This window comes from Oncorhynchus tshawytscha, unplaced genomic scaffold, assembly GCF_018296145.1.
Source record: "Oncorhynchus tshawytscha isolate Ot180627B unplaced genomic scaffold, Otsh_v2.0 Un_contig_325_pilon_pilon, whole genome shotgun sequence".
Lineage (NCBI taxonomy): Eukaryota > Metazoa > Chordata > Actinopteri > Salmoniformes > Salmonidae > Oncorhynchus > Oncorhynchus tshawytscha.
Window position 1 is genome coordinate 35,852 of NW_024609246.1, and position 27,659 is coordinate 63,510.

The 27,659-nt window shown below is 48.3% G+C and overlaps 1 protein-coding gene across 1 annotated transcript in view; it reads left to right on the forward strand.

Moving 5' to 3' along the window:
• efcc1 (EF-hand and coiled-coil domain containing 1) overlaps window positions 1-27,659 on the forward strand; it is a 54,225-nt gene that overhangs the window by 2,306 nt on the left and 24,260 nt on the right. Inside the window, exons 3-7 of the mRNA XM_042314616.1 lie at window positions 11,036-11,184; window positions 11,257-11,325; window positions 11,442-11,508; window positions 11,727-11,940; window positions 23,853-23,963. Coding sequence (XP_042170550.1) covers window positions 11,036-11,184; window positions 11,257-11,325; window positions 11,442-11,508; window positions 11,727-11,940; window positions 23,853-23,963 — 610 coding nt within the window. The remainder of the gene's footprint in view (window positions 1-11,035; window positions 11,185-11,256; window positions 11,326-11,441; window positions 11,509-11,726; window positions 11,941-23,852; window positions 23,964-27,659) is intronic.

Here is a 27,659-nt window from a genome sequence, read left to right on the forward strand (position 1 = left end):
AGTCTGGTGTAGTGAGTAGTGGTGGTGGTGGGGTGGCCTCTATATGAGCCTGGTGTAATGGTGGCGGTGGGGTGGCCTCTATAGGAGTCTGGTGTAGTGGTGGCCCCTATAGAAGTCTGGTGTAGTGAGTAGTGGTGGTGGTGGGGTGGCCTCTATAGGAGTCTGGTGTAGTGGTGGTGGGGTGGCCTCTATAGGAGTCTGGTGTAGTGGTGGTGGAGTGACCTCTATAGGAGTCTGGTAGTGGTGGTGGTGGGGTGGCCTCTATAGGAGTCTGGTGTAGTGGTGGTGGGGTGGCCTCTATAGGAGTCTGGTGTAGTGGTGGTGGGGTGGCCTCTATAGGAGTCTGGGGTAGTGGTGGTGGTGGGGTGGCCCCTATAGGAGTCTGGTGTAGTGGTGGTGGTGGGGTGGCCCCTATAGGAGCCTGGTGTAGTGGTGGTGGGGTGTCCTCTATAGGAGTCTGGTGTAGTGGTGTTGGGGTGTCCTCTATAGGAGTCTGGTGTAGTGGTGGTGGGGTGGCCTCTATAGGAGTCTGGGTGAGTGGTGGTGCGGTGGTCTCTATTGGAGTCTGGTGTAGTGGTGGTGGGGTGGCTCTATAGGAGTCTATAGTGGTGGTGGGGAGTCTGGTCTGTAGTTGTGGTGGGGTGGCCTCTATAGGAGTCTGGTGTAGTGGTGGTGCGGTGGCCTCTATAGGAGTCTGGTGTAGTGGTGGTGGGGTGGCCTCTATAGGAGTCTGGTGTAGTGGTGGTGGAGTGACCTCTATAGGAGTCTGGTGTAGTGGTGGTGGGGTGGCCTCTATAGGAGTCTGGTGTAGTGGTGGTGGGGTGGCCTCTATAGGAGCCTGGTGTCGAGGTGGCGGTGGTGTGGCCCCTATAGGAGTCTGGTGTAGTGGTGGTGGTGGGGTGGCCCCTATAGGAGCCTGGTGTAGTGGTGGTGGGGTGTCCTCTATAGGAGTCTGGTGTAGTGGTGGCCCCTATAGAAGTCTGGTGTAGTGAGTAGTGGTGGTGGTGGGGTGGCCTCTATAGGAGTCTGGTGTAGTGGTGGTGGAGTGGCCTCTATATGAGCCTGGTGTAGTGGTGGCGGTGGGGTGGCCTCTATAGGAGTCTGGTGTAGTGGTGGCCCCTATAGAAGTCTGGTGTAGTGAGTAGTGGTGGTGGTGGGGGTGCCTCTATAGGAGTCTGGTGTAGTGGTGGTGGAGTGGCCTCTATATGAGCCTGGTTTAGTGGTGGCGGTGGTGTGGCCTCTATAGGAGTCTGGTGTAGTGGTGGTGGGGTGGCCCCTATAGAAGTTTGGTGTAGTGAGTAGTGGTGGTGGTGCGGTGGCCTCTATAGCAGTCTGGTGTAGTGGTGGTGGGGTGGCCTCTATAGGAGTCTGGTGTAGTGGTGGTGGAGTGACCTCTATAGGAGTCTGGTGTAGTGGTGGTGGGGTGGCCTCTATAGGAGTCTGGTGTAGTGGTGGTGGGGTGGCCTCTATAGGAGTCTGGTGTAGTGGTGGTGGGGTGGCCTCTATAGGAGTCTGGTGTAGTGGTGGTGGTGGGGTGGCCCCTATAGGAGTCTGGTGTAGTGGTGGTGGTGGGGTGGCCCCTATAGGAGCCTGGTGTAGTGGTGGTGGGGTGTCCTCTATAGGAGTCTGGTGTAGTGGTGTTGGGGTGACCTCTATAGGAGTCTGGTGTAGTGGTGGTGGGGTGGCCTCTATAGGAGTCTGGTGTAGTGGTGGTGGGTTGGCCTCTATAGGAGTCTGGTGTAGTGGTGGTGGTGGGGTGGCCTCTACAGGAGCCTGGTGTAGTGGTGGTGGGGTGGCCCCTATAGAAGTTTGGTGTAGTGAGTAGTGGTGGTGGGGTGGCCTCTATAGCAGTCTGGTGTAGTGGTGGTGGGGTGGCCTCTATAGGAGTCTGGTGTAGTGGTGGTGGAGTGACCTCTATTGGAGTCTGGTGTAGTGGTGGTGGGGTGGCCTCTATAGGAGTCTGGTGTAGTGGTGGTGGGGTGGCCTCTATAGGAGTCTGGTGTAGTGGTGGTGGGGTGGTCTCTATAGGAGTCTGGTGTAGTGGTGGTGGTGGGGTGGCCCTATAGGAGTCTGGTGTAGTGGTGGTGGTGGGGTGGCCCCTATAGGAGCCTGGTGTAGTGGTGGTGGGTGGCCTCTATAGGAGTCTGGTGTAGTGGTGGTGGTGGGGTGGCCTCTACAGGAGCCTGGTGTAGTGGTGGTGGGGTGGCCCCTATAGGAGTCTGGTGTAGTGGTGGTGGGGTGGCCTCTATAGCAGTCTGGTGTAGTGGTGGTGGGGTGGCCTCTATAGGAGTCTGGTGTAGTGGTGGTGGGTGACCTCTATAGGAGTCTGGTGTAGTGGTGGTGGGGTGGCCTCTATAGGAGTCTGGTGTAGTGGTGGTGGGGTGGCCTCTGAGGAGTCTGGTGTAGTCCTGTGGTGTAGTGGTGGTGGTGGGGTGGCCTCTATAGGAGTCTGGTGTAGTGGTGGTGGGGTGGCCTCTATAGGAGTCTGGTGTAGTGGTGGTGGGGTGGCCTCTATAGGAGTCTGGTGTAGTGGTGGTGGTGGGGTGGCCTCTACAGGAGCCTGGTGTAGTGGTGGTGGGGTGGCCCTATAGGAGTCTGGTGTAGTGGTGGTGGGGTGGTGGTCTATAGGAGTCTCGTGTAGTGGTGGTGGGGTGGCCTCTATAGGAGTCTGGTGTAGAGGTGGTGGAGTGGCCTCTATTGAGTCTGGTGTAGTGGTGGTGGGGTGGCCTCTATAGGAGTCTGGTGTAGAGGTGGTGGGGTGGGTGGAGTCTGGTGTAGTGGTGGTGCGGTGGTCTCTATAGGAGTCTGGTGTAGTGGTGGTGGGGTGGCCTCTATAGGAGTCTGGTGTAGTTGTGGTGGGGTGGCCTCTATAGGAGTCTGGTGTAGTGGTGGTGGGGTGGCCTCTTGAGGAGTCTGTTGTAGTTGTGGTGGGGTGGCCTCTTGAGGGGTCTGGTGTAGTTATGGTGGGGTGGACTCTTGAGGAGTCTGGTGTAGTTGTGGTGGGGTGGTGGTGGGGTGGCCTCTTGAGGAGTCTGGTGTAGTTGTAGTGGGGTGGCCTCTTGAGGAGTCTGGTGTAGTTGTGGTGGGGTGGTGGTGGGGTGGCCTCTATAGGAGTCTGGTGTAGTTGTGGTGGGGTGGCCTCTTGAGGGGTCTGGTGTAGTTATGGTGGGGTGGACTCTTGAGAAGTCTGTGTAGTTGTGGTGGGGTGGTGGTGGGGTGGCCCCTATAGGAGTCTGGTGGTGCGGTGGCCTCTATAGGAGTCTAGTGGTGGTGGGGTGGTGGTGGGGTGGCCTCTTGAGGAGTCTGGTGTAGTTGTGGTGGGGTGGCCTCTTGAGGAGTCTGGTGTAGTTGTGGTGGGGTGGTGGTGGGGTGGCCTCTATAGGAGTCTGGTGTAGTGGTGGTGGGGTGGCCCCTATAGAAGTTTGGTGTAGTGAGTAGTGGTGGTGGTGCGGTGGCCTCTATAGGAGTCTGGTGTAGTGGTGGTGGGGTGGCCTCTATAGGAGTCTGGTGTAGTGGTGGTGGAGTGACCTCTATAGGAGTCTGGTGTAGTGGTGGTGGGGTGGCCTCTATAGGAGTCTGGTGTAGTGGTGGTGGGGTGGCCTCTATAGGAGTCTGGTGTAGTGGTGGTGGGGTGGCCTCTATAGGAGTCTGGTGTAGTGGTGGTGGTGGGGTGGCCCCTATAGGAGTCTGGTGTAGTGGTGGTGGTGGGGTGGCCCCTATAGGAGCCTGGTGTAGTGGTGGTGGGGTGTCCTCTATAGGAGTCTGGTGTAGTGGTGTTGGGGTGTCCTCTATAGGAGTCTGGTGTAGTGGTGGTGGGGTGGCCTCTATAGGAGTCTGGTGTAGTGGTGGTGGGTTGGCCTCTATAGGAGTCTGGTGTAGTGGTGGTGGTGGGGTGGCCTCTACAGGAGCCTGGTGTACTGGTGGTGGGGTGGCCCCTATAGGAGTCTGGTGTAGTGGTGGTGGGGTGGCCTCTATAGGAGTCTCGTGTAGTGGTGGTGGGGTGGCCTCTATAGGAGTCTGGTGTAGAGGTGGTGGGTGGCCTCTATTGGAGTCTGGTGTAGTGGTGGTGGGGTGGCCTCTATAGGAGTCTGGTGTAGAGGTGGTGGGGTGGCCTCTATTGGAGTCTGGTGTAGTGGTGGTGCGGTGGTCTCTATAGGAGTCTGGTGTAGTGGTGGTGGGGTGGCCTCTATGAGGAGTCTGGTGTAGTTGTGGTGGGGTGGCCTCTATAGGAGTCTGGTGTAGTGGTGGTGGGGTGGCCTCTATAGGAGTCTGGTGTAGTTGTGGTGGTGTGGCCTCTATAGGAGTCTGGTGTAGTGGTGGTGGGGTGGTGGTGGGGTGGCCTCTTGAGGAGTCTGGTGTAGTTGTGGTGGGGTGGCCTCTTGAGGAGTCTGGTGTAGTTGTGGTGGGGTGGTGGTGGGGTGGCCTCTATAGGAGTCTGGTGTAGTGGTGGTGGGGTGGCCTCTATAGGAGTCTGGTGTAGTGGTGGTGGGGTGGCCTCTATTGGAGTCTGGTGTAGTGGTGGTGGGGTGGCCTCTATAGGAGTCTGGTGTAGTGGTGGTGGGGTGGCCTCTATTGGAGTCTGGTGTAGTGGTGGTGCGGTGGTCTCTATAGGAGTCTGGTGTAGTGGTGGTGGGGTGGCCTCTATAGGAGTCTGGTGTAGTTGTGGTGGGGTGGCCTCTATAGGAGTCTGGTGTAGTGGTGGTGGGGTGGCCTCTATAGGAGTCTGGTGTAGTTGTGGTGGGTGGCCTCTATAGGAGTCTGGTGTAGTGGTGGTGGGGTGGTGGTGGGGTGGCCTCTTGAGGAGTCTGGTGTAGTTGTGGTGGGGTGGCCTCTTGAGGGGTCTGGTGTAGTTATGGTGGGGTGGACTCTTGAGGAGTCTGGTGTAGTTGTGGTGGGGTGGTGGTGGGGTGGCCTCTTGAGGAGTCTGGTGTAGTTGTGGTGGGGTGGCCTCTTGAGGAGTCTGGTGTAGTTGTGGTGGGGTGGTGGTGGGGTGGCCTCTATAGGAGTCTGGTGTAGTTGTGGTGGGGTGGCCTCTTGAGGGGTCTGGTGTAGTTATGGTGGGGTGGACTCTTGAGAAGTCTGGTGTAGTTGTGGTGGGGTGGTGGTGGGGTGGCCCCTATAGGAGTCTGGTGGTGCGGTGGCCTATATAGGAGTCTGGTGTAGTGGTGGTGGGGTGGTGGTGGGGTGGCCTCTTGAGGAGTCTGGTAGTTGTGGTGGGGTGGCCTCTTGAGGAGTCTGGTGTAGTTGTGGTGGGGTGGTGGTGGGGTGGCTTCTATAGGAGTCTGGTGTAGTGGTGGTGCGGTGGCCTCTATAGGAGTCTGGTGTAGTGGTGGTGGGGTGGCCTCTATAGGAGCCTGGTGTAGTGGTGGTGGTGGTGTGGCCTCTTTAGGAGCCTGGTGTAGTGGTGGTGGTGGTGTGGCCTCTATAGGAGTCTGGTGTAGTTGTGGTGGGCTGGCCTCTTGAGGAGTCTGGTGTAGTTGTGGTGGGGTGGCCTCTTGAGGAGGCTGGTGTAGTTGTGGTGGGGTGGTGGTGGGGTGGCCTCTATAGGAGTCTGGTGTAGTGGTGGTGCGGTGGCCTCTATAGGAGTCTGGTGTAGAGGTGGTGGAGTGGCCTCTATAGGAGTCTGGTGTAGTTGTGGTGGGCTGGCCTCTTGAGGAGTCTGGTGTAGTTGTGGTGGGGTGGTGGTGGGGTGGCCCCTATAGGAATCTGGTGTAGTGGTGGTGCAGTGGCCTCTATAGGAGTCTGGTGTAGTTGTGGTGGGGTGGCCTCTATAGGAGTCTGGTGTAGTGGTGGTGCGGTGGCCTCTATAGGAGTCTGGTGTAGTGGTGGTGGGGTGGCCCTATAGGAGTCTGGTGTAGTGGTGGTGGGGTGGCCTCTATAGGAGTCTGGTGTAGTTGTGGTGGGGTGGTGGTGGGGTGGCCCTATAGGAATCTGGTGTAGTGGTGGTGCAGTGGCCTCTATAGGAGTCTGGTGTAGTTGTGGTGGGGTGGCCTCTATAGGAGTCTGGTGTAGTGGTGGTGCGGTGGCCTCTATAGGAGTCTGGTGTAGTGGTGGTGGGGTGGCCCCTATAGGAGTCTGGTGTAGTGGTGGTGGGGTGGCCTCTATAGGAGTCTGGTGTAGTTGTGGTGGGGTGGTGGTGGGGTGGCCTCTTGAGGAGTCTGGTGTAGTTGTGGTGGGGTGGCCTCTTGAGGAGTCTGGTGTAGTTGTGGTGTAGTGGTGGTGGGGTGGCCTCTATAGGAGTCTGGTGTAGTTGTGGTGGGGTGGTGGTGGGGTGGCCTCTTGAGGAGTCTGGTGTAGTTGTGGTGGGGTGGCCTCTTGAGGAGTCTGGTGTAGTTGTGGTGTAGTGGTGGTGCGGTGGCCTCTATAGGAGTCTGGTGTAGTGGTGGTGGGGTGGCCTCATTGGAGCCTGGTGTAGTGGTGGCGGTGGTGTGGCATCTATAGGAGCCAGGTGTAGTGGTGGTGGTGGTGTGGCCTCTATAGGAGTCTGGTGTAATGGTGGTGGTGGGGTGGCCTCTATAGGAGTCTGGTGTAGTGGTGGTGCGGTGGCCTCTATAGGAGTCTGGTGTAGTGGTGGTGGAGTGTCCTCTATAGGAGTCTGGTGTAGTGGTGGTGGGGTGGCCTCTATAGGAGTCTGGTGTAGTGGTGGTGGAGTGTCCTCTATAGGAGTCTGGTGTAGTGGTGGTGGGGTGGCCTCTATAGGAGTCTGGTGTAGTGGTGGTGGGGTGGCCTCTATAGGAGTCTGGTCTAAAGTGGTGGTGGTGGGGTGGCCTCTATAGGAGTCTGGTGTAGTGGTGGTGGGGTGGCCTCTATAGGAGCCAGTGGCAGGTGTAGCCCCCTCCCCCCTCTAAACCACTAGGCTACCTGGCCCCCTCTCTAACCACTAGGCTACCTGCCTCCCCCTCTAACCACTAGGCTACCTGCCATCCCAATGAAAAAGTGATTAAAGTAGTTGGAAATATCAGTAGGTTTTTCTGCTAGGTTTTATACCCACAGAGCCCTAGCTCTAAACTACACATCACTATGCTGTTTTATACCCACAGAGCCCTAGCTCTAAACTACACATCACTATGCTGTTTTATATCCACAGAGCCCTAGCTCATCACTCTGTTTTATATCCACAGAAACCTAGCTCTAAACTACACATTAAAATGTTTTATATCCACAGAGTCAACTTCAACTGTAGTTGATCCTACAGCATACAGTCAGTCTCGTCCCAACAGGATATAATCCTAACCCTGTGGCTGTCCAGTAGGGGTGGCAGGTAGCCCAGTGGTTAGAGCGTTGGGCCAGTAACCAAAAGATTGCTGGATCGAATCCCAGAGCTGACAAGGTAAAAGTCTATCTTTCTGCCCCTAAGCAAGGCAGTTAACCCACTGTTCCCCGGGTGCCGAAGATGTGGATGTTGATTAAAGCAGCCCCCCGCACCTCTCTGATTCAGATGGGTTGGGTTCAATCTGGAAGACACATTTCAGTTGAATGCATTCAGTTGTACAACTTTCCCTAGTTGTTCCCACAGTATAGAGTCAGGCTGTTTCTGTACTGTGGCTGATCCTACAGCATAGAGTCAGCCTGGTCCAAACCCTGTTGGTGGCTGGCAGGGTAACCTTACAGTGAAATGCTTACTTACAGGCTCTAACCAATAGCGCAAAAAATGTATTAGGTGAACAATAGGTAAGTAAAATCACATGCTGGCTGTCTGGGTTACTGGCTGGGTGGCTGGGTAACTGTCTGGCTGGGTTACTCGCTGGTTGGCTGGGTAACTGTCTGGCTCTGTTACAGACTGGCTGGCTGGATGGTTGGGTAACTGTCTGGCTGTGTTACAGACTGGTGTTTGTATATCCAAGCTGCTGAGAAACTGCTTTCTCTGATTTTGTTCTTGGCAAGACACATACACTCACCAACACACACACAGGCGGCAGGACGTTGACATCTGGATTCTCCCAGCTCGCCTATCATATTTCCTCTGACACAGAACACCAGATGAAAGGAGAGAGCGAGAGAAAGAGAAAGAACTGGAACATTTGAATAAATGCTGAATGATTGATCTGGCAGGCTGGGTAACTGTATGGCTATTTGCCTGTGTTACTGGATGGCAGGCTGGGTAACTGCCTGGCTGTTTGGCTGGGTTACTGGCTGGCTGGGTAACTGCCTGGCTGTTTGGCTGGGTTACTGTCTGGCTGGCTGGGTAACTGTCTAGCTGGCTGGGTTACTTTCTGGGTTACTGGATCGCAGGCTGGGTTACTGGCTGGCTGGGTAACTGGCTGGCTGTGTTACAGGCTGTCTGGCTGGGTAACTGTCTGTCTGTCTGTGTTGCTGGGTAACTGTCTGGCTGTGTTACAGGCTGGCTGGCTGGGTAACTGTCTGGCTTTTTGGCTGTGTTACAGGCTGGCCAGCTGGGTACCTGTCTGGCAGTTTGGCTGGGTTACAGGCTGGCTGGGTAACTGTCTGTCTGGGTAAATGTCTGGCCTTGTTACAGGCTGGATGGCTGGGTAACTGTCTGGCTGGCTTACTGGGTAACTGTCTTGCTGGGTTACTGGCTGCCTGGGTAACTGTCCGGCTGGGTAATGTCTGGCTGGGTTACTGGCTTGCTGGGTAACTGTCTGGCTGGGTTACTGGCTTGCTGGGTAACTATCTGGCTGGGTTACCGGCTTGCTGGGTAACTGGCTTGCTGGGTAACTGGCTGGAGGCTGTATATCCAAGCTTCTGAGAAACAGCTTTCTCTGATTTTGTTCTTGGCAAGACACATACATGCACACCCACCGACACACACACACGCGGCAGGACGTTGACATCTGGAAACACTTACAGTGATTCTCCCTGGCCCCCTATCGGATTTCCTCCGACACAGAACACCAGACAGAAGGAGAGAGAGAGAGAAAGAGAAAGAACTGGAAAATGTAAATAAATGCTGAATGATAGATCTGCTAGAGAACTGTAGTGGGAATGTGTTCTGAATAAGACACTTTGAATTTGGATTTTAAATGTAAAGAAAAACAACTAGATGGTTAAATGGTTGTTAGCTGGATAAGTTGTTTTCATGTTAGACTAAAACAGAGCCTTATGGACGGTTGGATTGACCATCATGTTGTCTGTGTGTTCTCCTGGTTTTCAGTTTGATCCAGTTCATGTCATTGTTTTTAACCTCACAACTCTCAGTCTTTCTCAGCAAAACTATTCTAGCGGACAAAGTTTCTAAAACGCCTTCAACTAAAGATGAAAACCTTATCCCAATTATAGTACTCCACCCAGATCAAATAGCTAGCTACAGTATATCACAGGCAGCCCTATAAAGAGCTAAGTATATCACAGCTCCTATTAAAGGATGATGGTGATTGTAGATGCTCATGTTACGGAATACCCTCTTTGATGTCAGGCAATGTCTTGGATTGATTGTGTCAATGTATACGGAGCCCTTGTTCTGTACAAGAAAAATGTCAATGTTTTCTCCTTCACTGTGCCCAATGGGCCTGTGGTAAGTCAATGGCTCCATGGAGATCTGTTCAGCTGCAGATACTAATGGGCCTTTGGTGGTCCATGGCTCCATGGGGATCTGTTTAGCTGCAGGTACTAGCCTGATTCTAAGTGGCAATAGAATCAGAATATACAGTATTTACACTGTGTATATTTATACTGAACAAAAATATAAACGCAACACGTAAAGTATTGGTTCCATGTTTTATGAACTGAAATAAAAGATCCCAGAAATGTTCCATATGCACAAAATGTGTTTACATCCCTGTTAGTGAGCATTATCTGACAGGTGTGGCATATCAAGAAGCTGATGAAACAGCGTGATCATTACACAGGTGCACAATGTGCTGTTTTGTCACACAACACAATGAGTTTTGGGGGAACGTGCAACTGGCATGCTGACTGCAGGAATCTCCATGAATGTTAATTTCTCTACCATAAGCCTCCTCCAACATCATTTTAGAGAATTTGGCAGTATGTTCAAACTGCCTCACAACCAAAGACCACGTGTAACTACTCCAGCCCAGGACCTCCACGTCTGTCTTCTTCACCTGCGTGATCGTCTGAGACCAGCCACCCAGACTGCTGATGAAACTGTGGGTTTGCACAACTGAAGAATTTCACACACAAACTGTCAGAAACCGTCTCAGGGAAGCTCATCTGGGTGCTCGTTGTCCTCACCAGGGTCTTGACCTGAATGTAGTTTGCGTCGTAACCGACTTCATTGGGCAAATGCTCACCTTCGATGGCCACTGTCACGCTGGAGAAGTGTGCACTTCACGGATGAATCCTGGTTTCAACTGTACCGGGCAGATGGCAAACAGCATGTATGGCGTCGTGCGAGTGGTTTGCTGATATCAACGTTGTGAACAGAGTGCCTCAGGGTGATGGTGTGGTTATGGTATGGGCAGGCATAAGCTATGGACAACAAACACAATTGCATTTTATTGATGGCAATTTGAATGAGATATTGTGACAAGATCCTGAGGCCCATTGTTGTGCCATTCATCCGCCACCATCACCTCATGTTTCAGCATGATAATGCATGGACCCATGTCACAAGGATCTGTACACAATTCCTGGAAACTGAAAATGTCCCAGTTCTTCCATGGCCTGCATACTCACCAGACATGTCACCCATTGAGCATGTTGGGGATGCTCTGGATCGACGTGTTCGACAGAGTGTTCCAGTTCCCACCACCTTCCAGCACTTCACACAGCCATTGAGGTGGAGTGGGACAACATTTCACAGGCCACAATCAACAGCCTGATCAATATGAGAAGGAGATGTGTCGTGCTGCAGGAGGCAAATGGTGATCACACCAGATACCGACTGGTTTTCTGATCTTTACCCCTACCTTTTTTAAAGTTATCTGTGACCAACAGATGCATATCTGTATTCTCAGTCATCTGAAATCCATAGATTACAGCCTAATTAATTTATTTCAATTGACTGATTTACTTATATGAACTGTAACTCAGTAAAATCTTAGAAATTGTTGCATGTTGCATTTATATTTTTGTTCTGTATATATATTATATCTCTTTGACTGTTCTCTCCCAGGTCGGAGGTGTCTAAATTACAGCTCTCAGGGTGCACAAGGGCAAATAAGCAGGTGGGCGGAGCCTGCGGACCAGTCCAGAGGTGTTGCCTAGACAACCAACAGGACCGCCGGTCCCCCACCGGCCGCTCTGAGACAACTCCAGATAACAGTAAGACACCACGAGGGGTTTGTTTGTTTTTCTGACGTCTATGTGTGTTAATGTGTGTGTTCTGTCCTCCAGGTCAGGAGCAGTTGTTCCGGTCAGTAGAAGGCCAGGCAGCATCAGACGATGATGAGGAAAAGTGGACAGGTGAGAACAGGTTTAGTGTGTGTGCATGTTTGGGATGGCTTTTCACATGAACATGTGTTAAATGTAAACGTGTGTATTAATTCATGTTAATTGATGTTGATGTGTGTTGGGGACAGGTGAACAACAGAGACAGGTGGACGAAATGAAGAGGATCCTCACCAGACTGTCCTGCTGCGGAGACAGGTACACAGTACACACACACATACACAGGATAATGCACACACACACACACACACACACAGAGAGAGAAGCACACACACAGACGCATAGACACATGCACTCACACATAGGTATGCACACACACGCATTAGCCTCTCACACACACATGTTTATGTGAAAAATGGGGACCATAACCCTAACCTGTATATAATTGACCTGCCTCTGTCTCTCCTGTCCCTTAGGTGTGATGACAAGGCTATGAAGAAACTGCTGTCCCACTTCAGTGGTTCCAGGAGGAGTGAGGAGAGCACAAGAGGAGGAGGAGAGGAGGAGGAGGAGAGGAGTGAGGAGAGGAGGAGTGCGGTGGTAGAGCTCTTAGAGAAGGTGACGAGGCTGAATAAAAAGTTGGAGCAGAAGGAGACCCAGGCACAACAGTTACAGATGGACATGGGCCAGGTACACACACGTGCAAGTACACACACTCAAAGCAGAACATGTGTGGTGAGCTACAACTGGTACAACTGGAGCCACTGACGTGAACAACCAAAATACGGCATACATGATGTTTTGACTCTCAGTTCGTTGTCATCATTCTGAGGACTGTTGGTTCTGGTGTAAAATGTATTAAAGACTAGAGGAGGAGGCAAAGACTGGGAACTGAACAGCCTGCTGGAGGTTGATATGAAAGACTGGGAACTTAACGGCCTGCTGGAGGTTGATATGAAAGACTGGGAACTAAACAGCCTGCTGGAGTTTGATATGAAAGACTGGGAACTGAACGGCCTGCTGGAGGTTAATATGAAAGACTGGGAACTAAACAACCTGCTGGAGGTTGATATGAAAGACTGGGAACTGAACAGCCTGCTGGAGGTTGATATGAAAGACTGGGAACTGAACAGCCTGTTGGAGGTTGATATGAAAGACTGGGAACTGAACAACCTGCTGGAGGTTAATATGAAAGACTGGGAACTAAACAATCTCCTGGAGGTTGATATGAAAGACTGGGAACTAAACAACCTCCTGAAGGTTGATATGAAAGACTGGGAACTGAAGAGCCTGCTGGAGGTTGATATGAAAGACTGGGAACTGAACAGCCTGCTGGAGGTTGATATGAAAGACTGGGAACTGAACAGCCTGCTGGAGGTTAATATGAAAGACTGGGAACTAAACAACCTGCTGGAGGTTGATATGAAAGACTGGGAACTGAACAGCCTGCTGGAGGTTAATATGAAAGACTGGGAACTAAACAACCTGCTGGAGGTTGATATGAAAGACTGGGAACTGAACAGCCTGCTGGAGGTTGATGTGAAAGACTGGGAACTGAACAGCCTGCTGGAGGTTGATATGAAAGACTGGGAACTGAACAACCTGCTGGAGGTTGATATGAAAGACTGGGAACTGAACAACCTGCTGGTGGTTGCTTAGAAAGACTGGGAACTGAACAACCTGCTGGAGGTTGATATGAAAGACTGGGAACTAAACAACCTTCTGGAGGTTGATATGTACGACCGGGAACTAAACAACCTGCTGGAGGTTCATATGAAAGACTGGGAACTAAACAGCCTCCGGGAGGTTAATATGAAAGACTGGGAACTAAACAACCTGCTGGAGGTTGATATGAAAGACTTGGGCTTCAAAGAGGAGAAGACTGCAGAGAGTGGCACAGCCCTCCTTCCAAATAGCACCAAGCTCCAGCCTCAGCCCAGCTCTCAGCCACCCAGCCCTCAGCCACCCAACCTCAACCCAGTTCTCAGCCACCCAGCCTCAACCCAGTTCTCAGCCTCCCAGCTCTCAGCCACCCAGCCTCAACCCAGTTCTCAGCCACCCAGCCTCAACCCAGTTCTCAGCCACCCAGCCTCAACCCAGTTCTCAGCCACCTAGACTCATCCCAGCTCCCAGCTTTCAGCCACCCAGCTTCAGGCCAACTACCAGCTATTAGTCACCCAGCCTCAGCTAAACTTCGGCCCTACTCTCAGCCACCCAGCCTCAGCCCAGCTCCCAGTCACCCAGCCTCAGCTAAACTTCAGCCCTACTCTCAGCCACCCAGCCTCAGCCCAGCTCCCAGTCACCCAGCCTCAGCCCAACTCCAAGCTCTCAGCCACCCAGCCTCAGCCCAGCTCTCAGCCACCCATTCTTATCCCAACTCTAAGCTCTCAGCCAGCCAGCCTCAGCCCAACTCCCAGCCACCCAGCCTTAGCCCAGCTCCAAGCTTTCAGCCACCCAGTCTTATCCCAACTACAAGCTCCCAGCCACCCAACCTCAGCCCAGCTCCCAGCCACCCAACCTCAGCCCAGCTCCCAGCCACCCAACCTCAGCCCAGCTCCCAGCCACCCAACCTCAGCCCAGCTCCCAGCCACCCAACCTCAGCCCAGCTCCCAGCCACCCAACCTCAGCCCAGCTCCCAGCCACCCAGCCTTAGCCCAGCTCCCAGCCACCCAGCCTTAGCCCAGCCACCCAGCCTTAGCCCAACTCCAAGCTCCCCAGCCTAAGACCAGCTCTCATCCACACATCTTCAGCCCAGCTCTTTGTCACCCAGCCTCAGAACAGCTCCCAGCTCTCAGCCACCCAGCCTCAGAACAGCTCCCAGACACCCAGCCCCAGCCCAGCTCCCAGCTCTCAACCACCCAGCCCCAGCCCAGCTCCCAGACACCCAGCCTCAGCCCAGCCCCCAGCCTCAGCCCAGCTCCCAGCTACCCAGCCTCATCCTCCCAGCCTGACCCTTAAACCCCATCCCTAACCCCAGCCAGTAGTGAACTGAGCCACCCTGACTGAAGCACAGCTGGTTCCCTGTGTGTGTTGACCACAAACACCCTTCACCCTTCAAACACCCTTCAAACCCTTCTGCTAGAGCAGAATGATTCCTGCTGGTTAGAGCCTGTTGGAGTTTTCACCCAACATGTTGGAGAAAATGAGGCGTTCTTTACATTTGATCTCTGAGGTCTATAGTACCTACAGGCAACAACCCTAAACATCTGTTCATGTTAACCATCTGCTGTGAGTGGTGACCACTTTTTAAGAACAAGTTCAGTGCTAAAATTGACATATTTAATCTGCTATAGTTGACATAGTTATTCTGCTATAGTTGACATAGTTAATCTGCTATTGTAACGATCGTCGTTGGAATGAGGTGAGGACCGAAGCGCAGCGTGGTATGTGTTCATGATGATATTTATTTAAACTCAGAATACTAAACAAAATAATAAAGATAAAGAAACTAAACCGAAACAGTTCTGTAAAGTGACAAAACACACTAGACAGAAAATAAACACCCACAAAACACAAGTGGGAAAAGGCTACCTAAGTATGATTCTCCATCAGAGACAACTAACGACACCTGCCTCTGATTGAGAACCATACCAGGCCTAACGCAAACACAACATACAAAAGGAACATAGACAACCCACCTAACTCACGCCCTGACCATACTAAAACAAAGACATAACAAAGGAATTAAGGTCAGAACGTGACAGCTATGGTTGACATAGTTAATCTGCTACAATTGACATAGTTAATCTGCTACAGTTGACATAGTTAATCTGCTATAGTTGACATAGTTCATCTGCTATAGTTGACATTGTTAATCTGCTATAGTTGACATAGTTAATCTGCTATAGTTGACATAGTTAATCTGTTTACAGTTGACATAGTTAATCTGCTACAGTTGACATAGTTAATCTGTTTACAGTTAACATAGTTAATCTGCTACAGTTGACATAGTTAATCTGTTATAGTTGACATAGTTAATCTGCTATAGTTGACATAGTTAATCTGTTTACAGTTAACATAGTTAATCTGCTATAGTTGACAGTTAATCTGTTATAGTTGACATAGTTAATCTGCTATAGTTGACATAGTTAATCTGTTATAGTTGACAAAGTTAATCTGCTATAGTTGACATAGTTAATCTGTTATAGTTGACATAGTTAATCTGTTATAGTTGACATAGTTAATCTGCTATAGTTGACATAGTTAATCTGCTATAGTTGACATAGTTAATCTGTTATAGTTGACATAGTTAATCTGTTATAGTTGACATAGTTAATCTGCTATAGTTGACAAAGTTAATCTGCTATAGTTGACAAAGTTAATCTGCTAAAATTGACATAGTTAATCTGCTATAGTTGGCAAAGTTAATCTGCTATAGTTGACAAAGTTAATCTGCTAGAATTGATATAGCACGTAAACTATGATTGACATCCTTAATCTGCTATAGTTGACATAGTTAATTTGCTATAGTTGATGTAGTTCATCGCTATAGTTGACATAGTTAATGTGCTATAGTTGACATAGTTCATGAGATATTGCTGATATAGATCTGCTAGAGTTGACATAGTTAACGATGTCAACTATAGCACTTTAACTATAGCATGTTACCTATAGTCAATTAACTACGTCAACTATAGAAAATTAACTATGTCAACTATAGAAGATTAAGGATGTCAATCATAGCACGTAAACTATGTCAACTATAGCACATTAACTATGTCAACTATAGCACATTAACTATGTCAACTATAGCATATGAACAATGTCAACTATAGCACATTAATTATGTCTACTATAGCATATGAACAATGTCAACTATAGCAGATTAACTATGTCCACTACAGCTCATGAATTATGTCAACTTTGTCAACTATAGCACGTAAACTATGTCAACTAAGGGCCTCCCGAGTGGCGCTTGACATTCAGGCCAAAGAGTTCAATCTTGGTTTCATCAGACCAGAGACTCTTGATTCACATGGTCTGAGAGTCATTAAGATGCCTATTGGCACACTCCAAGAGGGCTGTCATGTGCCTTTTACTGAGGCGTGGCTTCCATCTGGCCACACTACAATAAAGGCCTGATTGGTGGTTGTCCTTCTGGAAGGTTCTCCCATCTCCACAGAGGAACTCTGGAGCTCTGTCAGAGTGACCATCGTGTTCTTGGTCACCTCCCTGACCAAGGCCCTTCTACACCGATTGCTCAGTTTGACCCAACGGGCCAGCTCTAGAACAAGTCTTTGTAAGGATAGATGCTAGTAGAGATGAGAAGCAGGTACAGGGAGTGAACATTTAATTATCAACGGACATGGAACAGGACAGCGTCTGGACCAGAACCTATAACGACATTAATGCAGACACAGGGATCAAACGGGGGAACAGACAGTTATAGACGGGGCAATCAATTCAAATCACATTTTATTAGTCACATGCGCCGAATACAACAGATGTAGACCTCACAGTGAAATGCTTACTTATGAGTCCCTAACCAAGAGTGCAGTTTTAAAGTAATTAAGGAGTAGCAGTAAAAATTAACAATATATACAGGGGGTGCCGGTATAGAGTCAATGTGCAGAGGCACCGGTTAGTTGAGGTACATGTAGGTAGAGTTAATTAAAGTGACTATGCATAGATGACAACAGAGAGTGGCAGTGGTGTGGAGAGGGGAGGGGGGGCAATGCAAATATTCTGGGTAGCCATTTGACTAGATGTTCAGGAGTCTTATGGCTTGGGGGTAGAAGCTGTTTAGAAGCCACTTGGACCTAGACTTGGTGCTCCGGTACCGTGTGCCGTGTGGTAGCAGAGAGAACAGTCTATGACTAGGGTGGCTGGAGTCTTTGACAATTTGTAGGGCCTTCCTCTGACGCCTGGTATAGAGGTCCTGGATGGCAGGAAGCTTGGCCCTGGTGATGCACTTGGCCATTCGCACTACCCTCTGTAGTGCCTTGCGGTCGGAGGCCGAGCTGTTGCCATAGCAGGTAGTGATGCAACCAATCAGGATGCTTTCGATGGTGCAGCTGTAGAACCTTTAAAGGATCTGAGGACCCATGCCAAATCTTTTCAGTCTCCTGAAGGGGAATAGGTTTTGTCGTGCCGCTTCACGACTGTCATGGTGAGCTTGGACCATGTTAGTTTGTTGGTGATGTGGACACCAAGGAACTGGAAGCTCTCAACCTGCTCCACTGCAGTCTCGTCGATGAGAATGGGGGCGTGCTCGGTCCTCTTTTTCCTGTAGTCCACAATCATCCCCTTTGTCTTGATCACGTTGAGGGAGAGGTTGTTGTCCTGGCACCACACAGCCATGTCTCTGACCTCCTCCCTATAGGTGGTCTCGTTATTGTGGGTGATCAGGCCAACCACTGTTGTGTCATCTGCAAATGTAATGATGGTATTGGAGTCGTGCCTGGCCATTCAGTCATGAGTGAACAGGGAGTACAGGAGGGGGCTGAGCACGCACCCCTGATGGGCCCCTGTGTTGAGGATCAGTGTGGTGGATGTGTTGCCTACCCTTACCACCTGGGGGCAGCACGTCAGGAAGTCCAGGATCCAGTTGCAGAGGGAGGTGTTTTGTCCCAGGGTCCTTAGTTCCCTCAAAGCTCATCACTAAGCTATGTTGTTGAACGCTGAGCTGTAGTTTATGAATAGCATTCTCACATAGGTGTTCCTTTTATCCAGGTGGGAAAGGGCAGTGTGGAGTGCAATAGAGACTGCATCATCTGTGGATCTGTTGGGGCGGTATGCAAATTGGAGTGGGTCTAGGGTTTCTGGGATGTTGGTGTTAATGTGAGCCATGACCAGCCTTTCAAAGCTCTTCATGGCTACAAATGTGAGTGCTACGGGTCAGTAGTCATTTAGAGAGGTTTCTTTTGTGTTCTTGGGCACATGGGACTATAGTGGTCTGCTTAAAACATGTTGGTATTACAGACTCGAACAGGGAGTGGTTGAAAATGTCAGTGAAGACACTTGCTAGTTGGTCAGCGCATGCTTTGAGTACACGTCCTGGTAATCCGTCTGACCCTGCGGCCTTGTGAATGTTGACCTGTCTAAAGGTCATACTCACATCGGCTGCGGAGAGGGTGATCACACAGTCTTCCGGTACAGCTGGTGTTGCATGTTTCAGTGTCATTTGCCTCGAAGCGAGCATAGAAGTAGTTTAGCTCGTCCTGTAGGCTTGTGTCACTGGGCAGCTCTCAGCTGTGCTTCCCTTTGTAGTCTGTAATGGTTTGCAGCCCCTGCCACATCCGACAAGCATCAGAGCCGGTGTAGTACAACTCGATCTTAGTCCTGTATTGCTTTGCCTGTTTGATGGTTAGTCGGAGGGCTTACCGGGATTTCTTATAAGCTTCCGGGTTAGAGACCCGCTCTTTGAAATCGGCAGCTCTACCCTTTAGCTCAGTGCGGTTGCTGCCTGTAATCCATGGCTTCTGGTTGGGGTATGTACGTACAGTCACTGTGGGGACGACGTCATCGGTGCACTTATTGATGAAGCCAGTGATAGATGTGGTGTACTCCTCAATATCATTTGAGGAATCCCGGAACATATTCCAGTCTGTAACATACAACAGTCCTGTAGCTTAGCACCTGTTTCATCTGACCACTTTTTTATTGATCTAATCACTGGTGATTCCTGCTTTAATTTTTGATTGTAAGCAGGAATCAGGAGGATGGAATTATGGTCAGATTTGCCAAATGGAGGGCGCGTGAGAGATTTATATGCATCTCTGTGTGTGGAGTATAGGTGGTCCAGAGTTATTTTCCCTGGTTGCACATTTAACATGCTGATAGAAATTTGGTAAAACTGGTTTAAGTTTCCCTGCATTAAAGTCCCCGGCTACTAGGAGCGCCGTCTCTGGGTGAGGATTTTATTGTTTGCCTATGGCGGAATACAGCTCATTCAATGCTATCTTGGTGCCAGCCTCTGACTGTGGTGGTATGTAAACAGCTACAAAGAATATAGATGAAAACACTTGGTAGGTAATGCAGCTTATCATGAGAAACTCTACGTCAGGCGAGCAATAGCTCGAGACTTCCTTAGATATCGTGCACCAGCTGTTGTTTACAAAAATACATAGACCGCAGCCCCTTGTCTTACCAGATGCTGCTGTTCTATGCTGCAGGTACATCGTATAACCATTGTTATAAACGATTGTCATCGTTTAGCCACAACTCCATGAAGCATAAGATGTTACAGTTTTTAATGTCCCATTGGTAGTTTAATCTTCCCAAAAACTCTTCCATTTTATTGTCCAAAGATTGTATGTTTGCTAGCAGAATTGAGGAAAGTGGGGGTTTATTCAATCGCCTCCGACTTCTCAGCAGGCAGCCTGCTCTCCGGCCTCTCTTTCTCCGCCTCCCCTTCACGCAGATCACGGGGCTTGGGGCCTGTTCCCGAGGGAGCCGTATATCCTCCACCTTGGGCTCGTCAGAGTTGTGAAAGAAGAAAAAAGATTCTGCTAGTCCAGCTGTGGGACAACCAGTTGAAATCTCTCCGGGTACTCATTGACTCGGGTCGATGAGAGTTTCATGGACACTAACCTGGTATCAGAGCTGGGTAAAAGCAGAAAAATACAAATTCCATCGCTCCATCATCTCCTTCCTAGGATACATTGTAGCGGTATTTATTTGAGAGGGGTAAAGATAAAGATTTTGTTCGGGCAGGTATTAACCATGCCGAAAGGAAAATAGTAGAATAGAGAGAGTACCACTACCAGATCCACACACATCAGCAGAAGAGACTGCCTAAAGTGTAGCCTGTTTACCAGATAGCCAGTGAAGAGAAAAGAGAATACACACCCTATAAAACCCACATCACAGCACAGGGGTAACCCCAACAAGAATACCTCATACAATAATAATAATAATACTAATAATGGCAGAGCAATTGAACAGCAACTTCATACAAGAAAGAACCCAGTCATCAACAGAGGATTTGCAATAATCTGTATTATCGTCCAGTGGAGGAGTGCAGAGAGTATGAATGTGGGGGTGTTCATAGACACAAAGGCCTTAAAAATGTCCACAATCTTCTCGGCCACATGTCATTAATACACCCCACCTCAATACAGTTAAAATAATAATACACAACTGGCAAGCGACCTCACTTTTAACTAAAATGTCCACCCAAATACTTCTGGCAGGGAAGTAGTCCAGCTCTAATGAACTTCAATGGGAAGTGCATTTGAAAAAATAGAAAGTCTGTTGCAGGGTAAAGCACTGGAACAATAGCGGGAAGAGAAAGAGAGAAAGAGACCAAGAGAGATCTTAGCTGTGGTCTTCAGGCGTGTAGGTGTACTGTCTGACCGTCCGATGGTTTGTTGGTTTGTATGTCAAAGCTTCGCAACAATGTTGCTACTAATCCATGTAATCCATAACTGGCGCAATCCCAAACGATAACAACCACGACCTAGAACTGTCACACCGATGATTGAGTTAAATACTTTATAAACTACACACAAATACTTTATAAACTAAACTACACACTCTGAAAATAAACCAAACTTCTGCAGCATAGCACACACATAGCACACACAATCAAACTGTCGCGCCAACCAAGAGCTCCTCCCCAAAGAGCTGAAAAAGCTGTCTTTATTTCCTCATTCTTTACTGCTGATGCACTCTTAAAGTGGCAGTGCACAGTGAAGGCTCCGTGCAGGATTTCACCACAACATCATCGCTGCTGGTACTGTGCAGATGGATTCCAGAAAGGTGAGAGCGGTGGTGGATTGGCCTCAACCCATTTCCAAAGTGCAGCTACAACTCTTCAGGGGATTTTCCCATTTCTATCTGTTTTATCCAGGGTTACAGCACCCTAGCTTTCCCCCTTTCAGCACTCACCTTTCCTAAATTCCTGTTCACGTGGCTGACCGGGCGTTCCTGGACCTAAAGCACCGCTTCACCACAGCTTCCATAATAATCCATCCGGACCTGTCCTGTCAGTTTGTAGTGGAGGTCGACGCTTCAGTCGTCAGAGTGGGGGCTGTCCTGTCCCAGCGTTCTGCCTAAAGCTGCATCCCTGCATCTGCTTTTCCCATCGTCTTAACGCCACGGAAAGGAAGTATGATGTGGGAAATCGAGAACTACTCACGGTGATGGCATTGGAGGAGTGGAGGCACTGGTTAGAGGGGGCGGAACATCCATTCATTGTGTGGACAGATCACAAGAACCTGGAATATCTCTGCACTGCCAGGCATCTCAACTCCAGGCAAGCTCGATGGGCCCTGCTTTTCACTCGGTTCAACGTTACCATCTTCTCCCCCCCGAATGTTAAGACGGATGCGCTTTCACGCCACTATTGCCATGTGGCTACACCCTCGGACCCCGAGACCATCCTTCCTACCTTGTGTCTGGTGGCTGCACTCATCTGGGGAATGAGAACCAAGTACGTGAGGCACTTTCCCGATAAAACTTAAGATTCTGCTATAGTTATAGTTGACATCGTTAAAGTGGTCAAAAATAGTCAAAGGTGTTCGATGGGGTTGAGGTCAGGGTTCTGTGCAGGCCAGTCAAGTGCTTCCACACCGATCTCGACAAACCATTTCTGCACGGGGGCAATGTCATGCTGAAACAGGAAAGGGGCTTCGCCAAGCTGTTGCCACAAAGTTGGAAGCAAAGAATCATCTGGACTGTCATTGTGTGCTGTGGCATTAAGATATCCCTTCACTGGAACTAAGGGGCCTAGCCCGAACCATGAAAAACAGCTCCAGACCATTATTCCTCCTCTACCAAACTTTACAGTTGGCACTATGCATTGAGGCAGGTAGCATTGTCCTGGCACCAAACCCAGATTTGTCCATTGGACTGCCAGATGGTGAAGTGTGATTCATCCCTCCAGATAATGTCTTTCCAACGCCCCAGAGTCCATTGGCGGCGAGCTTTACACCACCAGCCAACGCTTGGCATTGCGTATGGTGATCTTAGGCTTGTGTGCAGCTGCTTGGCCATGGGAACTCATTTCATGACGCTCCATCGAACAGTTCTTGTGCTGATTTTCCTTCCAGAGGCAGTTTGGAACTTGTTAGTTAGTGTTGCAACCCGAGGACAGAAGATTTTTTACATGCTACATACTTGCTACAGCACTCGGTGAGCACTCGGTGAGCTTGTGTGGCCTACCACTTCACGGCTGAACCGTTGTTGCTCTTAGACATTTCCACTTCACAATAACAGCACTTACAGTTGACCAGGGCAGCTCTAGCAGGGGAGATATTTGACGAACTGACTTGTTGGAAAAGTGGCATCCTATGACGGTACCACATTGAAAGCCACTGAGCTCTTCAGTAAGGCCATTCCACTGCCAATGTTTGTCTAAGGAGATTGCATGGCTGTGTGCTCGATTTTTCCACTTGTCAGCAATGGGTGTGTCTGAAATAGCAGAATCCAATCCTTTGAAGGGGAGTCCACATACATTTGTGTATATATAGTATATCTTATGATAAACACACTAACTGTAAGTCGCTTTGGATAAGAGCAACTGCTAAATGACTAAAATGTAAAAAATGTAAACTAACCAAGTGGACTGCGTTTTGTAGACTTTACTCATTGTAAATGTTTTAAAAAAAATGGGTTGTTTAGAAGGAGTGCAAGGGCAAATTGAGTTATGCACGGGTGCACTTGACAGAGTAGGAGTTCCCTAATGGAAATATGCAAATAAATGCTAGAACGCACCAATAGGATCTCATTAGCTCGTGCTTGACTCTGCCCACCTTGCTATGATTAATTTGCTCTCATTGGATATTACAGGCTCTGGTCTATCTTGGGTTAGTTATAAACATCTTTGGTTAACATAAACAGAAGTCTGAACAGGAAGTTTTGTTGTTGATGTGCTATACTGTAGGTACTGCAGGTTGTTGACATGTACTATATTGTAGGTACTATATTGTACTTTTACTATACTGTATGTTGTTGACATGTACTGTACTATACTATACTGTAGGCTGTTGACATGTACTGTACTATACTATACTGTAGGCTGTTGACATGTACTGTACTATACTATAGGTTGTTGACATGTACTGTACTATACTATACTGTAGGCTGTTGACATGTACTGTACTATACTATACTGTAGGTTGTTGACTTGTACTGTACTATACTGTAGGTTGTGGACATGTACTGTACTGTACTATACTGTAGGTTGTTGACATGTACTGTACTATACTATACTGTAGGTTGTTGACATGTACTGTACTGTACTATACTGTAGGTTGTTGACATGTACTGTACTGTACTATACTATACTGTAGGTTGTTGACATGTACTGTACTGTACTATACTGTAGGTTGTTGACTTGTACTGTACTATACTGTAGGTTGTTGACATATACTGTACTGTACTATACTGTAGGTTGTTGACATGTACTGTACTGTACTATACTATACTGTAGGCTGTTGACATGTACTGTACTGTACTGTACTATACTGTAGGTTGTTGACATGTACTGTACTGTTTTGCATTATACTGTAGGTACTCTAGGTTGCATGTGAGGTGGGACCATAGACTTTATTTGACATGATTGGGTCAGACCTGGCCATGTAGTATAGGAGCTGTTCTACTAGGTGCTTAGTAAGCTATTAGTACACTATGTAATGTCAAATGTATGTATTTTCCAGATGGAAGACAGTCTGGTCCACGTGTTACAACAGAAAGCTGAGGAGGCAGAGCTGCTACAGACAGAACTACAGCTGCTACAGACAGAACTACAGATGCTGGAGACAGAAAGAGTACGTACATTTTTTTGTGTTATCTATAGGTTGGATATATGTTATATACACTGAGTGTACCAAACATTAGGAACACCTGCACTTTCCATGACATAGAGTGACCAGGTGAAAGCTATGATCCCTTATTGATGTCAATCAGTGTAGATGAAGGGGGGAGATGGGTTGAAGGATTGTTAAGCCTGGAGACAATAGAGACATGGATTGTGTGTGTCTGCCATTCAGAGGGTAAATGGGCAAGACAATAGATTTAAGTTACTTTGAACGGGGTATGGTAGTAACTGCCATGCGCAACAGTTTGAGTGTGTTAAGAAATCAAATCAAATCAAATTTTATTGATCACATGCGCCGAATACAACAGGTGTAGACTTTACAGTGAAATACTTACTTTACAAGCCCTTTCCCAACAACGCAGAGTTAAAAAAATAAAAATGACATTTGCTAAATAAAAAGGTAATAGTAACACAGTAAAACCAATAATGAGGCTTTATACAAAACGTACCGGTACTGAGTCTATGTGGAGGGGTACGAGGTAGTCATGAGGATATATACAAAAAGTACCGGTACTGAGTCAATGTGGAGGGGTACGAGGTAGTAATGAGGATATATACAAAAAGTACCGGTACTGAGTCAATGTGGAGGGGTATGAGGTAGTCATGAGGATATATACAAAAAGTACCGGTACTGAGTCAATGTGGAGGGGTACGAGGTAGTAATGAGGATATATACAAAAAGTACCGGTACTGAGTCAATGTGGAGGGGTACGAGGTAGTCATGAGGATATATACAAAAAGTACCGGTACTGAGTCAATGTGGAGGGGTACGAGGTAGTAATGAGGATATATACAAAAAGTACCGGTACTGAGTCAATGTGGAGGGGTACGAGGTAGTCATGAGGATATATACAAAAAGTACCGGTACTGAGTCAATGTGGAGGGGTACGAGGTAGTAATGAGGATATATACAAAAGTACTGGTACTGAGTCAATGTGGAGGGGTACGAGGTAGTCATGAGGATATATACAAAAAGTACCAGTACTGAGTCAATGTGGAGGGGTACGAGGTAGTCATGAGGATATATACAAAAAGTACCGGTACTGAGTCAATGTGGAGGGGTACGAGGTAGTAATGAGGATATATACAAAAAGTACCGGTACTGAGTCAATGTGGAGGGGTATGAGGTAGTCATGAGGATATATACAAAAAGTACCGGTACTGAGTCAATGTGGAGGGGTACGAGGTAGTAATGAGGATATATACAAAAAGTACCGGTACTGAGTCAATGTGGAGGGGTACGAGGTAGTCATGAGGATATATACAAAAAGTACCGGTACTGAGTCAATGTGGAGGGGTAGTCATGAGGTAGTAATGAGGATATATACAAAAAGTACCGGTACTGAGTCAATGTGGAGGGGTACGAGGTAGTCATGAGGATATATACAAAAAGTACCGGTACTGAGTCAATGTGGAGGGGTACGAGGTAGTCATGAGGATATATACAAGAAGTACCCGTACTGAGTCAATGTGGAGGGGTACGAGGTAGTATTGAGGCTATATACAAAAAGTACCGGTACTGAGTCAATGTGGAGGGGTACGAGGTAGTCATGAGGATATATACAAGAAGTACCCGTACTGAGTCAATGTGGAGGGGTACGAGGTAATAATGAGGATATATAAAGTTGAAGTCGGAAGTTTGCTTACACCTTAGCCAAATACATTTAAACTCAGTTTTTCAATTCCTGACATTTAATCCTTGTAAAAATTCCCTGTTTTATGTCAGTTAGGATCACCACTTTATTTAAAGAATGTGAAATGTCAGAATATTAATTGAGAGAATGATTTATTTCAGCTTTTATTTCTTTCGTCACATTCCCAGTGGGTCAGAAGTTTACATACACTCAATTAGTATTTGGTAGCATTACCTTTAAATTGTTTAACTTGGGTCAAACGTTTCGGGTAGCCTTCCACAAGCTTCCCACAATAAGTTGGGTGAATTTTGGCACATTCCTCCTGACAGAGCTGGTGTAGCTGAATCAGGTTTGTAGGCCTCCTTGTTCGCACACACTTTTTCAGTTCTGCCCACAAATGTTCTATGGGATTGAGGTCAGGGCTTTGTGATGGCCACTCCATTACCTTGACTTTGTTGTCCTTAAGCCATTTTGCCACAACTTTGGAAGTATTCTTGGGGTCATTGTCCATTTGGAAGACCCATTTGTGACAAAGCTTTAACTTCCTGACTGATGTCTTGAGATGTTGCTTCAATATATCCACATCATTTTCCTACCTCATGATGCCATCTATTTTGTGAAGTGCACCAGACCCTCCAGCAGCAAAGCACCCCACAACATAATGCTGCCACCCCCATGCTTCACGGTTGGGATGGTGTTCTTCGGCTTGCAAGCCTCCCCTTTTTCCTTCAAACATAACAATGGTCATTATGGCCAAACAGTTCTATTTTTGTTTCATCAGACCAGAGGACATTTCTCCAAAAAGTATGATCTTTGACCACATGTGCAGTTGCAAACCGTAGTCTGGCTTTTTTATGGCAGTTTTGAAGCAGTGGCTTCTTCCTTGCTGAGCGGGCTTTCAGGTTATGTCGATATAGGACTCGTTTTACTGTGGATATTGATACTTTTGTACCTGTTTCCTCCAGCATCTTCACAAGGTTCTTTTGCTGTTGTTCTGGGATTGATTTGCACTTTGCGCACCAAAGTACGTTCATCTCTAGGAGACAGAAATGTCAGAGCTCCTTCCTGAGCAGTATGACGGCTGCGTGGTCACATGGTGTTTATACTTGCGTACTATTGATTGTACAGATGAACGTGGTACCTTCAGGTGTTTGGAAATTGCTCCCAAGGATGAACCAGACTTGTGAAGGTCTATAATTTTTTTCTGAGGTCTTGGCTGATTTCTTTTGATTTTCCCATGATGTCAAGCAAAGAGGCACTGAGTTTGAAGGTAGGCCTTGAAATACATCTACAGGTACACCTCCAATTGACTCAAATAATGTCAATTAGCCTATCAGAAGCTTCTAAAGCCATGACATAATTTTCTGGAATTTTCCAAGCTGTGTAAAGGCACAGTCAACTTAGTGTATGTAAACTTCTAGACCACTGGAATTGTGATACAGTGAATTTTAAGTGAAATAATTTGTCTGTAAACAACTGTTGGAAAAATGACTTGTGTCATGCACAAAGTAGATGTCCTAACCGACTTTCCAAAACTATAGTTTGTTAACAAGAAATTTGTGGAGTGGTTGAAAAACAAGTTTTATTGGCTCCAACCTAAGTGTATGTAAACTTCCGACTTCAACTGTACAAGGAGTACTAGTACTGAATGAATGTGCAGTGGTACGACGTAGTAATGAGGCTATATACAAGAAGTACCGGTACTGAGTCGTTGTGGAGGGGTACGAGGTAGTAATGAGGCTATATACAAGAAGTACCGGTACTGAGTCAATGTGGAGGGGTACGAGGTAGTAATGAGGCTATATACAAGAAGTACCGGTACTGAGTCGTTGTGGAGGGGTACGAGGTAGTAATGAGGCTATATACAAGAAGTACCGGTACTGAGTCGTTGTGGAGGGGTACGAGGTAGTAATGAGGCTATATACAAGAAGTACCGGTACTGAGTCGTTGTGGAGGGGTACGAGGTAGTAATGAGGATATATACAAGAAGTACCGGTACTGAGTCGTTGTGG